Source organism: Fusarium mangiferae (genome assembly GCF_900044065.1).
Source record: "Fusarium mangiferae strain MRC7560 genome assembly, contig: FMAN_scaffold004, whole genome shotgun sequence".
Taxonomy (NCBI): domain Eukaryota; kingdom Fungi; phylum Ascomycota; class Sordariomycetes; order Hypocreales; family Nectriaceae; genus Fusarium; species Fusarium mangiferae.
In genome coordinates this window covers 1,138,212-1,154,770 of record NW_024573924.1, presented here as the reverse complement: position 1 = coordinate 1,154,770, position 16,559 = coordinate 1,138,212, and the positions used below count along the sequence as shown (strand labels likewise).

Sequence of the window (16,559 nt, the reverse complement as noted above, 5' to 3'; positions counted from 1 at the left end):
TTCCAAGATAAAGAGGGGAAGAGTTGCATGCATGAACGACATGATGATTACTCGTACATAGACAATGAATTTTAAGTTGAATGAAAACAGACTATAGAGTCATACAAAAGCGATCAACGCACTCTCTCAAGTCTCACGCTGAAGCTGCTCACAGTTTCTGATCATAGGTCTATAGGTCTCAGGAAGAATACGGTCAAGCACATACGACCAAAGCTCGTAGAGAATACGGGGTCCCGTCTGCTCCCCCATCGTCAAGCTGCGAAGCGCCGGATTAGTAGTTGGGTCGGTGACGACCAGCGAATCCCCGGTGTTGTATGTTTTTTGGTGTCTTCGATTTTTGACGATATTCAGATTTCCAAATACGGTAATTGGCTAGGTGGGGCAGAGTCTCTTGCACCACGCACGTGGTGCGAGGCTGAGATTGACTCACTCACAATGGCCCTAGTATACCTAACAAGCGTGGCTCATGACATGCAGTGAACGGTTTATCAGAAACTATCTGAGTACTAGGTACCTTAGGTATAGATTGATAGATACTCACTCACAGCACGAGGCCATCTTGAGGGGCATCCGCCGTCGTCCTGATTCGCGACTGCTCTGACGTCATACTTGCTTGACCTGCCATGTTAACCAACACCAGGAAATGGCAGGAACGTCAGCCATGGGTTCGTTCGTAGGTTCCTTGAGCAGCGTGCGGCACTCTGTTACTTTGCTCGCTGAGCTACCTTGTCTCTTGTTTATGCTTCCCTTCACTTCTGTCTTGTCCTTTCTTGTTGATTTGTGATTCTTTCCCTCGCTCCAGGCGAGTTTTTCATCTCCCCTTTATCCTCTTTTACATCCTTTATTGTTACTTTCCTGGTTTTTGTCTTTGGGCGATCATACACCAAAAATAGCTGTTACAGCATCATATTTAATGCCCCTGGTCGTTTCAGATTCGTGCTTTGCCCTCTCATCACCTCTCCTTCACGACGGCCTAGCCCTATCTCGTTTCCCTCGGCCGGTCAATCCCTGTTCATTGGGCCAACTATTCGTCCTTCTTCTGGTCATTTTCTGTTGCCACGCTTGAACTGCAGATCAGTTCGACTAGGTTTATCAAGAAACAGTTTCTGGGCATCAAGAAGACAGTCCCTTATTCGTACCTTCACGGCCACCTATACGTCACTGTCGACCCTGGACCCTGGCTCCAAACCAACTCTATCGTTCATCTTATATCTGCCTCTCGACTGCAGCTTGAATAGTCCCTTCAGCGTTATGATCACGACTGGTTAGCACTTATTATTGTTTTTTGATACTTTGGATCTGAGGCAACTTCATTCGGCAGGCTTATTGGATCCCAGTCTCAATTTCCCACGTTCAACTTCTTCATCTTGGTAGGAATAAAGTTCTCGGGTCGTGAGATGGTATCCTCGTCGAGGCGTAGAGGCGCGAGTAGCGTTTCTTCACTTTGTCGAGTATTGGTACCAGTTGTTGCCGTCGGGATTCTTCTGAGCGCCGCAGGGGCGGAAGGGGCACAAGATGCCACGAAGGGTTCACACGACGATCTTCTGCATTTCCCTGGACGAATTAGATCTCCGAACCGAGGGGAACCAAAAGATCCTAACAGGACAATTCCCTTGACCATTACCAACAAATGTGACTCAACAATCTGGCCCGGCATTGCAACACAGGCCGGCAGAGGCCCGGGAACTGGAGGATTCGAGCTCGCTCAAGGGAAAAGCAAAGACCTATGGGTCTCATGGGATTGGCAAGGTCGCGTCTGGGGTCGTACGAATTGTACTGTAAATGGTGATTCGTGTTCCTGCAAAACTGGAGATTGTTTTGGGATGTTGGATTGCGAAGCCAGTGTAAGTACTCTGTGCGGGAACAAGAATCGTATAATGCTAACCGCCGACAGGGTTCAACACCAGCAACACTCGCTGAATTCACACTGGCTGGTGGTTTGCATGGGAAGCAGACTTTCTACGATCTCTCTTTGGTTGATGGCTACAATCTCCCGATGGGCGTCAACTACATACCCGCCAAGAACACAACATTCATTCCGCCGAATCTGACCAACTGCGCCTGCATTGCGACACCTAGTTGGATCTACGCCAGCAGTCAGACGGGAACATATTACACAAACTCATCATACCCCGTCCCACTTGAAACTCGAGTCAGTAGTGACAATGCCCGAAGCTGGTGCCCATGGAAATACCTTGCTTTTCCACCCACTAAGCCTGGGGATGGCGTCTATCCTTATCCAGACGACGACATTCAACGGCCAGAGTTCTCCCCCTGTAACAGTGCATGCGCTGCGTACGGAACTGATGAGGACTGCTGTGTAGGGAAGTACCACGACCCAGATGTCTGCAAGCCATCTGCCTACAGCAAGAGAGCCAAGATTATATGCCCCGATGCATATAGTTTTGCTTATGACGACCAGAAGTCCACGTTCATTATTCCTAATGGTGGAGGCTGGGAGGTAATCATGTGCCCCAAGGGTCGCTCAACTAACATTCTGCGACAACTTGGAGATGAAATGAACGAGCTCGCCCAATCTGGCACCCTATCGGAGGTGACACAGAAGAAGCTCAGGGACGTCAGTTATATCGTAGCTGAGAGGAGCCTCGGAAACCATGTGCTACCTATCAAAGTCATGATGGCTTCAACAGCGTTGGCAACTGCAATTTGGCTACTAGTATAAGTTGTAACGGGTCTTATGCGAGAACCAACCATTGGAGCCGTGCAGTTCTCTTTTTGTCCAGGGCTCAGGCTGGTTCCTGATCTCAAGTACACTCCTTTGATGCCCGTACTGTAGAAAGGGCGCATACGAAGAAACGATAGACGATGGAGAAGAAACCGCACCATATACCTGATTAGAACGCTTATACCCCCTTTTCGATAACCTTAAATGAGAAATGCTTATTCTTGCACCTGTGCGTAAGCTTCTTAGGTTCTATCGCTCTGAGACTTGATGATTTATATCCACCCATGAACTGGTTTGCCTCGTCTTATTGTGAAGCAACCTCTATATTTGAATTCGTGCAAACGTGCCATATCGCGCGTCTATTTGCGCTGCTTCTCCTTCCGCCTCCTCTCCCACTCAGCCCTCTCCTCTTCATCACTTCCACTGAATTCAGCATCGTCGTCACTGTCGTCTGGAACATCGAGCACGGCTCCACTATGGCCGGCCGAGTTGTTGACGTTGATGAAGTCTCCGGCATTTTGATTCGCATACTCATGCTTCTGAATGATTTCGCGGAGTTCTGTGTTTGTAGGATCGACAAGCTGGTAGGGGGTTAGACGGGCCTTGTTCTTGACTCGTGTGCTGGAGCCGGCCTCAAGCATCATCTCGACGAGGGCGTTGCCGAAGGGTCGCTGCGCGGGCGGCTCTGAGTTGATCCAACGGATAGCGCTGTGGAGAGGTGTGTCGCCTTCTGAACGGTTGATGGGATCGCACTCGAATTCGGGCTGGTCGAGAAGGTGGTCAATAATTTCGTCTGAGGCGGTGGGTTAGCTCGTCTGGGTCATGCGCATGTGTGAAGGTATGTGAGGCGCACAGTTTCCGCGGGAGGCGGCTTCGTGGTAGAGATGGTTGCCCATGACAGTTGTGGTCTCGTTGAGGAGCTTTGAGATCTCGGCGTCGGACTTGTCCTCAAGACAGTCGTTGAGAAGATCAAGGTTGTTACGGCGGCAGGCTTCGATCAGAATTTCCTGAACGGTGGCGCCCTGCAGAGCGTGTTAATTCGCCGATCTATTGGGAGTATTTTGTGCCAAGCATGATGTAACTCACATCGTGCTCTTCATCTCCAGCCATGTTGAGATTTGTTGAATATCAAGTCAAGTTGGAGTACGCGAGAGCGGGGTATTAGATGTTCGGATTGACAATGACGAAGTCAAGCGCTGAAGAATCTGACAAACCCCGTTGGTAGTTCAGAAGTATTCTAAGAATTTCCGTAGGTGAGAAACGGAGGATACGCAGGCTGGTTGTGTCGTTGTGGCTTAAGGGAGGCAGTGAATATGGACTGTGCTAGGTTTTGGGTGTTTCATGTTTCGTTGGTGTTTGGAGGGGCACTGTGATGCCCAGCCTAATCCAAGTCTACCTCAGGGGAGCTCAGGCGGAAATGGCGGGGAGAGGGGAGAGGGATGGCGCTAGAACTGCCAGACCAGCCTGGGCGATAGTGGGACCAACCAGATCAAGTCAGGCAGCCTCATGCTTCTGCGGTTAGATAAAAAAAAAAAGGTAGTCATTCCATCTTCAATTCAAGATCGTTTGTCTATTCAATCGCACCTCAATCCACGACAACTACCAAATAAGAGGGCCCATCTTAAGCAAACCAACGTCGTCCCTAACCAACTAAACCGTTCCTCTCGCCCACGAGCGTAGTAACCGTCATCATGCTGCTCTGTAGGAGCCCCAAAATTGATGCGCCTCTTCCAAATTAACACACTTCAGTCTGCCCCCATTGCGCAAACATCCTCACCGTCTCCCTCACAAGTACACGAACCAACCGTCTCGAATGCCGAACTTGCCCGTTCGAACATCACATCACCGAGCCCGTCTTTTCGCGACGTATGTATGAGCGTGTCGAGAAGGAAGATGTCTTTGGCGGTCCTGGCGCCTGGGACAATGCGCAAAAGGGTCGTGTTCAGTGCCCTAACGAGGGATGCGAGGGAGATGAGGCGGCATTCTTCCAGGTCCAGATTCGCAGTGCTGATGAGCCCATGACGAGCTTTTACAAGTGCATGACCTGTGGTCACCGGTGGAGAGAAAACTGAGTTGGGGGAAGGATTGCTTTGGGTTTCGTGGCGAAGGGATTTTCTTTGTGCAAGGAGAAATGGAGTTGTGCCATCATACTTGTCTTTTAGAGGTGTTTAAGAATCTGTTCCACCAGGCGTCGCACTGTTCTTGATGACGGAATGCTTCTTTTTCTTGCGTGGAGTTTTTCGCTTTCGAGGAGTATCAGGCATGCTTTCATTCACAGCGCCATCCTGATTCCTCTTGTTGTTACTCGTGCCTTTCGTATCGTCCTGCGAAGGCCTGTTCAGCTTGGCAGGGACCTTCTAGCTCTCTCGGTGCCAATCGACTGATGCCTTCATGCCCTCCTCCATCAGTGCCCTCACGACATCAGGGCTGATAATTTGTTGTCGGAAAGTCTCCTGCTGGAGGAGCTCGAGATGCCGTAGTGTCGGGCCGGGGTACGTTAGGTACTTGAGATATGGCGGTTTGCTCCAGTATTGTAGGTAGCCAAGATATGCGACAAAGGCGGGTTGGCTGAGAAGCTTCTGGGAGGCAAGGTGGTTGAGGTAGGCCGGGTTGGCGAGGGACTGAACAAACTGCGCGTGATATCTGTTAGTTATGGGCTCATGGCGCTACTAAATGAGAGAGCAAACAAACCTCAAGCTCAACCTCGAATCGTGAATAGCCACCGTATTTGGGCTCTCGGTCTTCTTCGGCAGGCGGTTCGGGAGGCGATCCCATTGGGATGTCTTGAGAATCTCCCGTCGCCATATTCCAGGAGCTGTATCGAGAAAGACTACTTCCGAACAGTGGAATGTGGAGATCAGGGGTGAGGGTGGTGATATGGATGTAGGAGGATGTTGATGCTATGTTTGGGGGAGTGCACTTGGGGTAGAGGTCGCACAGGTGAAAGGCCCACATCTTCCATTTTGACAGTTGAAGAGAAAGGAAAAAGTCAAGAATAGGGAGCTTGTTAATACTCGACTCCAATTCCTCCCAGTCTCTGTACAATTCTGAATACTGTACAGGGTGACACTTTTCTTACTTGGTTCTATTTCTATGTACTTTGACGTCTTCTTCTCATGCCCTTGCAATGTCATTCTTCAAGACAACGCGGACGCTAGGCTTCGTCTTTTCTGTCCTTGGGAGGCACTGAATAAACATCGACGTCAGCCTGGGCTCTTAGTATACATGAAAGGTTCCTTCTGACAGTGTAAACAGAAATCCGCAAACACAAACTGGGCAGCATTATTCTTTCAAATTTATATTGACAATTATCATCTGCTGAAATACAATTACTCCTGCGGCTGAAAGCACCATCCACTCTTTTCTCGATAATAACGCTTCTGTCTCCTGACGCGCTCAAACTCAACATAAATATTGCGTTCCCATGACCGGCTTGAACTCTCTTTAGAATGTCCGAAACACCTGCTGCACAACATGTCAAGACCCGCATCCTGATCATATCCGACACGCATGGGTCGAAACCAAAGCCCAAGAATAAAGGCGGACCTACTACTGATGATGAGCTCAACGAAGGGGATGTCACGCGTGTGACGACAGGTTGGAGAGAGCCTCTTCCCTCTTCTGATGTGGCTATTCATTGCGGAGACCTCACGAAGCGAACGACAATTCCTGAATTCGAGAATACCTTCTCCGTGTTACGGTCTATCAATGCCCCTCTCAAGCTGGTCATTGCAGGCAACCATGACATGGCGCTTCATGATGATTATTGGATCAATGAGTTTGGTGGTCCAGCGGACACGCTCGACAAGGTCAAGACTATTCTTCAGGAGGCTGAGAAAGATGGTGTTCGGTACTTGACAGAGGGCGTTCATGTGTTTACCCTGCAGAATGGCGCTCTGTTGAAAGTGTATGCGAGTCCGTGGACTCCTTCGTATGGTGGCTGGGCATTCCAATATGACAACGGACACGACTTCAACATCCCCGAGGAAACCGATGTGGTCATTACTCACGGTCCTCCACAAGGTGTCTGCGACTTTGCAGGCATGACTGGGTCCCACGCTGGCTGTCCCGATCTCCGTGCCGCTGTTGCCCGGGCCAGACCCAAGATTCACTGCTTCGGCCATATTCATGAAGCTTGGGGGACGCATCATGTGACATGGAAAGACAATGACATTGATGAGAAACTGCTAAGAAAAGTCGGGCTCAAGGGGCTACGACCAAATCGCGTGACGCAGAACGAGGAAGAGGCCAATGCAACGAGGGTGAAGCTAATCGAGATGAGCAAGCAAAGAGCTGCACACCTGGACCTCACTCAGGGTGACAGTCGCGTGGTTCAGGGGAAACAAACATTGTTTGTCAACGCGGCGATTATGGATATCAGATATAGACCTATACAGCTACCGTGGCTGATTGATGTAGACTTGGTGAGAGCTGGACCGTTGTGAGAGATCCTGGACGAATGACTGCGGATACATCATCATCATCATCACTACGAATCATAGCATAGATAGATATACATCAACTGAAAACCTATAGGTTCAATGCTTGTTTATTACTAGCTAAGCTGGTACATGTCTATTACTACTTTTCCCATCACTCTCGATGGCAAGCTAATCAACCATGGGTACCCCTGGGAGAAGAAGAAAAAAAGAGAAGTGTTACACTATCCATGGATCTTTGAACAACGCATTATTAATTTCCTTGTATCGTAAATGTCAATTGACTGCGTCCCATGAAATGCTCCGTGGCGAAGATGAAAATATACGCAAACAGGTATCAGAGCTCTCTTACAGAGCAAGGACAGCGCCGAGAGCAGCGAGGAGACCGAAGGCAGGGCCAGCAACAGCAGCAGCGTTACCGGTAGGAACGCTGCTGGCGCTGCCACTCTCGCTGCCGGAACCAGAGCCAGAAGTTCCACTGGGGGTGGAAGCTCCGTGAGTCTTGGTGGAGGTTCCGTTGCCGGGGTGGGGAGTAACGGGGACAGCGGTGGACTCCTCGGGGATGCTGGAGAAGATGGCGGGGACACTGGCGGAGCCAGTGACGGAAGTGTCGATGCTGACGGTGACGGCGCCGGTGGTGGCAGCAGCAGAGGTAGCTGTAGGCTTGCCAGAGCCGGCGGTCTTAGCGAACTCCTTGCAGGCCTCGGCGGCAGCGGACTGGGCCTTGAGGAGGTCTTGAGCCTCGCAGGCCTTGGTCAAGCAAGGGGTGATGATGGGGAGGAGCTTCTCCTGGAAATCGGAGGCGCATTGGCAGGCGGTGTCCTCGAGCTTGCAGCCGGCCTTGGGGATGTTCTCCTGGAGACATTTGAGCTGTAGGATGGGTGTTAGTCGGGTGCTGTCATTGGATGGACGTGTTCCATTGGCTCAGGGCGACTTACAGCACACTCGGGTTGACCACCGAAGTCCTGAGCGGCAACGAGGCCAGCGGCAGCGAGGAAGAAAGTAGCCTTCATCTTGAATGTTACTGTAACTAATAAACGATTGAGTGAAAGCGAAAGCGGGAGAGCTTTGAATTATAAAGTCAACGATTAGACTAGACAGGTGCAAATTCAATTCAATTCAATTCAACGAGAGGGATGTACAGGAGACAAATAAGACAAGTCTCGGAACAGGCTGGCATCACCTCCTTATATACAATGTAGTAGAGTCTTGCAAACTCAAAAAGTCCCGATACTTTATTAGCCCAGTCAATAGTGACAGACAGCAGACGTCAACAAGTGGCTGGACTACGGACGAATACAGGCTAAGCTGCTGCTATTGGGGTGACCATTGACCTGATCCTGATCCAATGCTAAGCTCTAGCACAGCTTCAGGCTGCAGAGGTGCCCCTGGACCCCTGGTTCAATCCCCCCCCTCCCCCCCAAAACCCCGAAAAGCCGACACCAACCTTCTGTGTACTGTACATAAAACGCCTGGACCGACCAATCATGCCGAGTCCTGCGGCATAGGCGCTGACCTTTTTCGGTGGGTCTACAGCGCTGTTAGAGTTCTAATGGCCTGTCAATCACCATATTTCAGTAACATTCTCACAACTCCCGTAATTGTCGGGTGTCATCGTCTGAGGTTTCATAAAACTCTACTTGTTTTTCTTTCTTCTGGTATGGAGTATCTTCCGTTATCTTCTCCAACAAGCGTCATTTTGTGCTCGGCAGCGACTTCCAGAGCAAGGAAAATTGAGTTTATCCATGTCTTTTCTAGTTCTCTCATCCCCTATAATAAATCTGCTACTCTTTGCCTTGTTTGTGCCGGTTGCCGTTTGGGGGCGACGCCATCTTTGCCCATGGCGTTTCTTGGTATGCATCCGTGCATGTTTGAAGAGGAGGGGGAAGTCTAAATTGGTGCTACCCTCGAAACTAGGGATTTATTGCCCCGGACAACATCACAACAGTCAATGTCTTTCCAGATCTAGAAACATGCGTACGTCGAATGTAGGTCGGTATGTATTGAATACGAAGGAGCCTACCATAACTTTATTTCTCCATATTAAGGTTTGATGATGATGCTCAGGTAGTTCATGCATCAACATTGCTCCTTTCGTCTGTTTACTCCTTTTTTTCTTTTTTTCTTTTTCAACGAGAAGCTTCCTTTGCTTTCTATCACTTATGTGTTCTCTCACTAAACTTACAGAGCATACCACCCAGAACAAGATAGGGCTAGATATTAGAAGAAACATGCATACTATGTATAAACAACGGTCAACATGCTGACGCTATGAAACGCCACTAAACGACACAAAGACCAGGATGAGAACATGATATGCAGCACCATCTCAGCTTCTGCAGCTCCCACACACTGAATCAATCGTGGCAACCTTGAAGGCTGAGCTGGCTTACTGTTACTGTTTGCTGTTGTCTCTTCTGGATGTCATCTTCACATCCTCAAGCCCATTCATCAACGTCAGCTTATTGCCCCCTCACGCATTGTGCATGCGCGTACTTGCATACAAACACTTACGCGTCGTCCCAAAGTGCCTCCTCAGTGCCTCACAGGTAGGTAGGCAGGACTTTTTTAGCGGCCTTGTACGGATAAATTGGCTTGGATCCAATGCTTCCCAACAAAACATCTTCCTTCTCCCTCGCTGCTATTGGTGGATGTCGGCTTCTAATTCGGGGAGGTGTCTAGACAGTGCAACTCCACGAAACGCAGTGATGCTTGAACGAACGAATACTGCTGTAGCTATCTCTGGCGGCTGCTTTTTCTTCTTTTGACTTCATCCTCACATGCAGGGCCAGATCAGCATCCCCGATCAGCGGCTGCAACAGTGCATGCATCTCGTATCCGGAGTAACGCGTTGTCGAGGCTTGGAATCAGGCGAGTACGGCATAGCACTTACATAGGTAGGTACATAACCTCTCATCACATCATGCCAACACCACATATGGATCTCCATTCGCTAAGCAAATCATGGTGTACATACTGAGTAGTAGAGAGGATGTTCAAGTGGGTAGTGATGTGATCTATAATAGTAACTGAGTACCTAGGCCTGCATAGCGCACATTGCAGTTACCTAAGGTACTAACCTAACCTCCATTCGCAGTACGTACCATATACAAAACGTCAAGTCTCCCTCAACTGCCATCTTCGATTTCATTCCAATTATCTCAGCCACCAAACCTAAGCCAAAGTCGATTATCCCTTCAATCAGAACCTCGATTGATATTAAATCCTCGCTTACTTCTCGATCTGTGACACAATTCCCATGTCGTCGTCCTAGCGTAGCCTTGTGGAGTTGAACAAAAAGCTTGACTCAGCATAGAAATCCTGCCAAGTTCCCTTGTGCGTTTGGCAATTGCTTAAACAGCGGGACTCATTTGTCGTTCCTTTAAAATTGATGCAAATAGAGATCTTGACTTCAAAAAGACGGCGACTTTGCAAAAAAATTCCATCATGTAGTTACTGGAGTGGAAATGTCTCTTCCTAGGGCAGTAAATCCGAATCCAAATACATTAACAAGTAAATAATAATTACATGCCTAAAAAAGATATCGCCTCATGAATCATCATCCCATCGAGGCCGATTCATGATAATGGGTCTCGCGGGATCCCACGGTCCTCGTATCTCGTTCTTGTACTTCTGAAGCCCTATCAGCCACCAGCTGCAGCCTCCTGTAGCCAGTATGGCAATGAGCATTCCGACAATCATGCCCACTAGTCCACTCTTCCATGGCCATCCAACTGTGTTCTTATCGTATCCCAGTATTAGGCCGACTCCGAAGCTTGCACCTAGTACCAGCAGAATGGCAGAGAGGATATGGAAGCGCCAGCTTCGATGTCGTACATAGCGTCGAAACACTGGAAACAACCCAAACACCTCGATGCTGAAGAGTGTCAGACTGAACACTTGCTTGGTCGATGGTAGTCGGCTGGCGAGTACAGTCGATGCCATCAAAGCAGCATTTGTGGACAGCGATGCTGGAAACTTGGCGCCCACACCTCCAGAGTAGTCAAAAAAGAAGATGTTGATCGCGAGAAGCCAGAAAGACATAGCCCAGATGCTGTCGCTTGATGTTGATAGCGTTAGCGACTTGAGAATGGGGCTCAGTCCGAGGAGCGTGCAGTAGATAAGAATCGCAGACTTGACTGTCTCCATCCTCTGTCGATATCGATTTTCTTCTGCCAGGAGGGGGGGCGGGAGTTCAGGGAGATGTTCCTGACTCGCTCGTGGAGTGTGTGTGATGCCACTGGCCAGGGAGGTCGTCGAAGCAGACTGAGCTCGATGCATCGTAATGGGCGCATGCAGGTTGGTTGTTGAACTCGCAGCCGAAGCGACAGCAGAGGGTGCGGCGGTAGACGGCGCCGACTCGACCCGGAGCGGAGGTGGACGCCGGATACTGCCCGTGCGGGTTGGTCGCCTTAGACTTCCAGTCCGACCGGCCCTTCCCATCACATTCGCTGCAACGCCAAGACTCGGATCGTCCGTGTCCTCAATTTCTGAAAGCCAACGTTCCCAGAGGATCCATCCTACAAACGTCGCGAAGCTGCTCCAACTTGTGACAGCAACAGGAGACACGCGCTCCTGAAATATGCCAACAAAACAAACAACAAATATTATGACTGAACAGACGTGCTGTAGTATGACCGTAGAGTCAGCGACGAGTGGCCAGAAGTCGTATGGCTTGAGACGAGGGTTGCGCTGGAGATTCTCGAGGAAGGTCGCTTGATCTGTGTAGTTATCGGGGTCTGTAGGCTCAATTGTTAGCTGCCATTGTCCAGTACAAGAATTTTCCGAGGCCTACACGACTGCTTAACCCACATCAGCTTCTTCCATGGGCGTTTACGTCTTCGGCTCCGGCCTCGCGGCCCTCGAGGAGGCGACACAAAGGCATCGTCAGGGGAAAGATGAGAACGACCGAAGCCATGGAGGGCCGAGTGGTCTAACGAGGGGAACGGCGTCTCGTCGTCGGTAGGGGGTGGCATGCTATCGAGAAGGCATTGGAGGCGTCGGGATCTGGGTCCGGGTCCGGGATCGGGATCGGGGGGTTGGCTTGAACCTGGACTTTCTGTTGGTGAAGTTGGAGCCGGAGCTGAAGTTGGAGGCTGGTGTTGATGCCAATTGACACCTGTAATGAGTGGGTCGCCCAGGGTTAGTGGACTTGGAGATCGTGCCGTAGTGTCTCCCGTCATGGAAATGTATGGGATGGATCTACAAAGCAAAGTTAGACTATAGACAAGTGCGTGCGCGAGCCTGGACGTAGCTGTGTGAGCTGCGCTGTAATGTACTGACTGTACTGTATGTAGGTGGCTAGTAAAACATCCATCCCATGCTTTGATAGTTGAGATGTGACTGGCTTATCGTCATCTCCAGCTCCCACCGGAGGATGTTGATCCTGCAGCAGTACAATATTCGTATACGCAAGTACCTCCTTGGGTATTCCTTGTCTCTCGGATTTTGTACCTCGACTGTTGAGGTACCTACCTACTTCTCACTTCAGGCAGGAGGATAACAGGAAGGATGGAGCTGTCTTATGGTGGGGTCGGTGATACACTTGCAGCTTCCCACTCATAGGCAGGCAAGCTTGGAACTGCACAACTGATGGTGCAGTCACCATCAGGGCTCAGTAGCACAAGTTTTCTCTCTCATCTCGTCTCCTCTCGTCTCCTCTCGTCTCCTCCCGCAAAGTCGAAATACGACCATACAACAAACACGATAGGAAATGTACTGATGCGCGGACCGAGAATAAAAAAGCAGCTTTGATCAACACTCGGGCCGTTTCACTACCCTATACAAGCAGAGTCAACTCAACCGCCTGACGACTCCTCGTCACTCGCATGATTTCACAAACAGCACCTTGCATTGCAGGAGGAGAGAACACCGCCAGAGAGAAAACTCAGGTCTGGCGGCTACAGTGCGATCTTCTTGATGACATTGGATACCGAAAGTGACAACATTGAGTATACGCAGATACGCATGTACACCGATGTTTCAAGCAGTCATCAGCCATTCCAATATTGAGCACATCACCGCCCTTCCTTCGATCCACCACCCACCATCTCATCCTGCTTGACCAGCCAGTCTGCCTTGGCATATTCAGTTACTTCTAACCGAGAAACTGGGTTGATATGCTAGACATGGTTCGTGGATACGCAGCATACAGAACGAACCGTGCAGAATGCAGGCCTTCTCTCCCCGTCACACCTATAAAACCGCATAGTTATCTCCACTCCTCGATAGCGACCACTTCGCGTCTGCCAGCCAATGGATCAAGTGAGCTCTCCCGATCCTGAGAGATCGATTTGGAGAAAAACGTGGTCTCGGGACCCAGAACCAGCCACGCACCCGTACCTGCTGATGTGCTGTTATCGGAGAAATTGGATCATGTCGATGGCAAAATGAAATAGGAGCCCGGTGTTATTGCCCGATATCCATTTGCTCAGCCTTCACACTCAAATCCATCATTATCTGCAGTCACCAAGGATGCCCGCTGCCTGCCCCAAGTCAGATCTCACTGCCAATCATAGCCAGACTTGGTAAAGGCGTTCATTCTTGGACTGTCCCAGAACCAGTTCACCGGCACCAATCGCGTACTATCCCGCCTCAAGTTAACAGGCTCCACACGGGGTTACCCGACATCCCTTGCAGGTTCCCGTCCAAGCCCTTCCGCCTCACTTCAAGCACATTATGTTAAGCCAACCATACCGCTGGGTCCATACCAAACTCGCAGTTTTTCTCTACAGTACGGAGTGTACATATGATCGGAAGATGACTCAGTGCATCCACCGCAAGAAAGAGGACACATCTTAGATTCCCAACAGCAGAAGAAGGTCGAAGCAAGTTTGGAATGGATAACCAATTAACCCACTCCTTTGGTGTGTTTAGTTGAGCTGAAAGTGTCTGTTCGCGCGTTGACCCACGTTCTCGGACAACTGTCACCTACGGATACTAGCCTCGTGATAGACAATCGACATTCCCGGCATCATAAGCGGTCACCTCCAGGCTCCAGATGACTGTATGTAACTGAGGAGATTGCACTCCGGGCTGAGGAGGTCCTGATTCTGATTGATCTCTCCGGCCCTAGCATCGCGTCGTATCGGTCCTGCCCACTGGCAGGCTTTTGCGTCGTATGCAGCCACGACTGGGATAGTCTGCCACCGTCCAACTCACATCAGGCCATTATCCAAGACATAGCATAATTCACTATTGCTATAGACACACGGACTGACCGGTTGTCTCGAATGCTGAGCGTTGTCTTTTGGCTGTTTCGACTCCGTACGTACACAACGAGATATCCTATCAAACACTTGACCAAAAAAACAAGACAAGACTATAAATCATACTTGAAGCAAGAAGATGAGCTAAAAGGGCGGCGAGGGGAAACGACGGGCGTTGTGAGGCTTTTGCCAGAATTGCTTTTTACAAGACAAGTGAGAGTCAAGAGGTAAACAAGGAGCGCGAAATGTTCGATCAAGTGTGATCGTCCACTTAACATCTTGCACCATCTGCGGCTCCCCCGGTCTCATCACCACTCTGTTCCTTGGAAAGCTGTCTCATTGGTAGGTTGACCGAGACATCAGAATCCGCCATGCAGCCTGCCGCCATCGAACCGCTGAGTGCGGTGTCGGTGAACCATCCCGGTTTTAGTAGGCTGTGACACAGTATGTACAGCACATAGTCTATCTACTATCTACCACCTACATACCTTACATGCATGCGTGCATGCATGTATGCACCGCGTCCGACGATGGCTTCACGAGGATCAATTATTTTCCCCGCCCCGGACGTGCCGCAAACGGTCATGGTCCCCCCCCTACTTGTAGGTATGACACCGTTTCCGTCTGTCCTCGTGAGAACCCCTGCTCTGGTGTTCGACACTATATACCCGACGTGAGATTAAAACCGCCGCCGATACCTCTTGGTTGGCAGCCAAACTTTGATGTCTTCTGCTGGTCTTTATTCCTTGGAGTTCATATACTCCACCCTCTATTTACTATGATGGACATGTCTTCTTCGTCTCATGATCTCGAGACCATCTCGTCTTTGTCCCTCTCCACCTCAGCTACGACCGACTTTAATTCTTTACCAACAGAACTTCGTCTCAAGATATGGTCAAGAGCTAGTGAGCCCCGTATCGTTCTATATGGTGATCTGGTTCAAAAGAGCCGGTCTTATCCCTTGCCTACTGTTACTCAACTCACTGCGGAGTCGCGAGATGAAACCCGCGTGGGGTACGAACCAATTGGTAATGGATCATACTTCGACTTCTCCAGGGACATCCTCCTCTGTGACCACAGGATCTCAGATCAGGTGACCGACCAGTACCTAGATGGTCTTGCCCCGCGGATACAGCGTCTTGTCTTCTGGGACTGCTTCCCTGATGATGGACGGGTGGAGGGACCCTATCACTACTCTGTCTATCTATCGGCGTGTTACCGGCAGCCAGATTTTGGGAAAATCGAATTCGACAGGTTTTGGTTCCCTAACGTGGATGATATGTGGATTGTCAAGGTGGGGGAAATCGACCCGGCGTGGATGGTCCAGGTGAATCCAGAATTGCCATACAGAAGGCGACTTCAACAGTTGGCGAAGCAGTTCAGATACTGGGTGGACGAGAACATCATTGAGATGGCACCCCTGGACCTGAGTGAGCCAGAAGCACAGGCTGTCTTGAAAGACGGCCGTTGCGGAAAAGAGGACTGCCACGAACTCAACAGACAGCGCAGTATTATGCTGTCCAAGGTTGCCTTCCTCGACGGCAGATACAGGGCCCCTGATGACGGACAGAAATGGATCCGAATCATTTCATGGCAAGCTGGTGAAGAGAAAGTCGTCTACGAAAACAGAATGAGATGGGTGGTTGTTGAGAGAATTCTGACGTTTGATTTGCAACGGGATGGATGGAGCGAATCTGGAGTGGAAGTGAGACGACGTAGCATTCAAGGTAATTGAACTCGATGGGGGATACCTTTGACAGGCGCAAGGCTCTGAACGATAAGAAGAGTACCTAGGCCCTGAACGACTAATATGTGCGTGAAGTTCAACAGCGGCACCAACACAGGGAAGAACAAATTGACACTCGCTGAGGGTAAATGAAGATGAGACATGGAGAGGGGATCAGGTTTCTGAAGAGAACTTGTTGGACTATCATGTCCAACCAGAAATGACGGACACAACGATCGGAACACGCTGTCGTCTAGCGCTATCATTATGGGCAACTCAATGACGAAACAGGCAACGGTATCTAATTGTTTAAATATTCATTCGAGACATACTGAGGTATGTTGTTTCTGTTACGTATTGCATTTATAAATTTCATTTTTCAAACAAGCAGAACAGAATAATTAAAGAAGCGACAAAACTGAAAGACTATTTCCTCAATCCTCAGGTAGACCTGCATATTATAAATGAACTTTTGAACATCCACTGTTGTTCTTGTATTG

The 16,559-nt window shown here is 49.7% G+C and overlaps 9 protein-coding genes and 1 non-coding gene across 10 annotated transcripts; 5 read left to right on the top strand and 5 right to left on the bottom strand.

Moving 5' to 3' along the window:
• The first annotated feature begins 203 nt into the window (after window positions 1–203).
• On the top strand, window positions 204–319 carry rrna9. The gene has a single exon (XR_005994052.1). It is a non-coding gene; the product is annotated as a ribosomal RNA (ribosomal RNA).
• A 1,078-nt stretch (window positions 320–1,397) lies between these two features.
• FMAN_08962 (uncharacterized protein) lies at window positions 1,398–2,683 on the top strand (the record flags this gene model as incomplete). Its single annotated transcript, XM_041829749.1, has 2 exons — window positions 1,398–1,844; window positions 1,895–2,683. The coding sequence occupies 2 exons, from the start codon at window positions 1,398–1,400 to the stop codon at window positions 2,681–2,683; spliced, it is 1,236 nt and encodes a 411-aa protein (XP_041680481.1).
• A 362-nt stretch (window positions 2,684–3,045) lies between these two features.
• Window positions 3,046–3,796, bottom strand: FMAN_08961 (uncharacterized protein; the record flags this gene model as incomplete). The annotated part of the gene is made up of 3 exons (XM_041829748.1): window positions 3,046–3,479; window positions 3,540–3,708; window positions 3,773–3,796. 3 exons carry the CDS (start codon window positions 3,794–3,796, stop codon window positions 3,046–3,048), a joined length of 627 nt encoding a protein of 208 aa, XP_041680480.1.
• Window positions 3,797–4,377: 581 nt separating this feature from the next.
• FMAN_08960 (putative DNA-directed RNA polymerase III subunit C11) lies at window positions 4,378–4,758 on the top strand (the record flags this gene model as incomplete). The annotated part of the gene is made up of 2 exons (XM_041829747.1): window positions 4,378–4,387; window positions 4,436–4,758. The coding sequence occupies 2 exons, from the start codon at window positions 4,378–4,380 to the stop codon at window positions 4,756–4,758; spliced, it is 333 nt and encodes a 110-aa protein (XP_041680479.1).
• A 96-nt stretch (window positions 4,759–4,854) lies between these two features.
• FMAN_08959 (uncharacterized protein) lies at window positions 4,855–5,641 on the bottom strand (the record flags this gene model as incomplete). Its single annotated transcript, XM_041829746.1, has 3 exons — window positions 4,855–5,010; window positions 5,068–5,316; window positions 5,378–5,641. The coding sequence occupies 3 exons, from the start codon at window positions 5,639–5,641 to the stop codon at window positions 4,855–4,857; spliced, it is 669 nt and encodes a 222-aa protein (XP_041680478.1).
• A 494-nt stretch (window positions 5,642–6,135) lies between these two features.
• On the top strand, window positions 6,136–7,131 carry FMAN_08958 (uncharacterized protein; the record flags this gene model as incomplete). The annotated part of the gene is made up of 1 exon (XM_041829745.1): window positions 6,136–7,131. One exon carries the CDS (start codon window positions 6,136–6,138, stop codon window positions 7,129–7,131), a length of 996 nt encoding a protein of 331 aa, XP_041680477.1.
• Window positions 7,132–7,473: 342 nt separating this feature from the next.
• On the bottom strand, window positions 7,474–8,138 carry FMAN_08957 (uncharacterized protein; the record flags this gene model as incomplete). Its single annotated transcript, XM_041829744.1, has 2 exons — window positions 7,474–7,995; window positions 8,064–8,138. The coding sequence occupies 2 exons, from the start codon at window positions 8,136–8,138 to the stop codon at window positions 7,474–7,476; spliced, it is 597 nt and encodes a 198-aa protein (XP_041680476.1).
• A 2,536-nt stretch (window positions 8,139–10,674) lies between these two features.
• FMAN_08956 (uncharacterized protein) lies at window positions 10,675–12,101 on the bottom strand (the record flags this gene model as incomplete). The annotated part of the gene is made up of 2 exons (XM_041829743.1): window positions 10,675–11,864; window positions 11,921–12,101. 2 exons carry the CDS (start codon window positions 12,099–12,101, stop codon window positions 10,675–10,677), a joined length of 1,371 nt encoding a protein of 456 aa, XP_041680475.1.
• A 2,503-nt stretch (window positions 12,102–14,604) lies between these two features.
• FMAN_08955 (uncharacterized protein) lies at window positions 14,605–14,919 on the bottom strand (the record flags this gene model as incomplete). Its single annotated transcript, XM_041829741.1, has 2 exons — window positions 14,605–14,767; window positions 14,822–14,919. The coding sequence occupies 2 exons, from the start codon at window positions 14,917–14,919 to the stop codon at window positions 14,605–14,607; spliced, it is 261 nt and encodes an 86-aa protein (XP_041680474.1).
• Window positions 14,920–15,120: 201 nt separating this feature from the next.
• FMAN_08954 (uncharacterized protein) lies at window positions 15,121–16,068 on the top strand (the record flags this gene model as incomplete). The annotated part of the gene is made up of 1 exon (XM_041829740.1): window positions 15,121–16,068. One exon carries the CDS (start codon window positions 15,121–15,123, stop codon window positions 16,066–16,068), a length of 948 nt encoding a protein of 315 aa, XP_041680473.1.
• Between the last annotated feature and the right edge of the window lie 491 nt (window positions 16,069–16,559).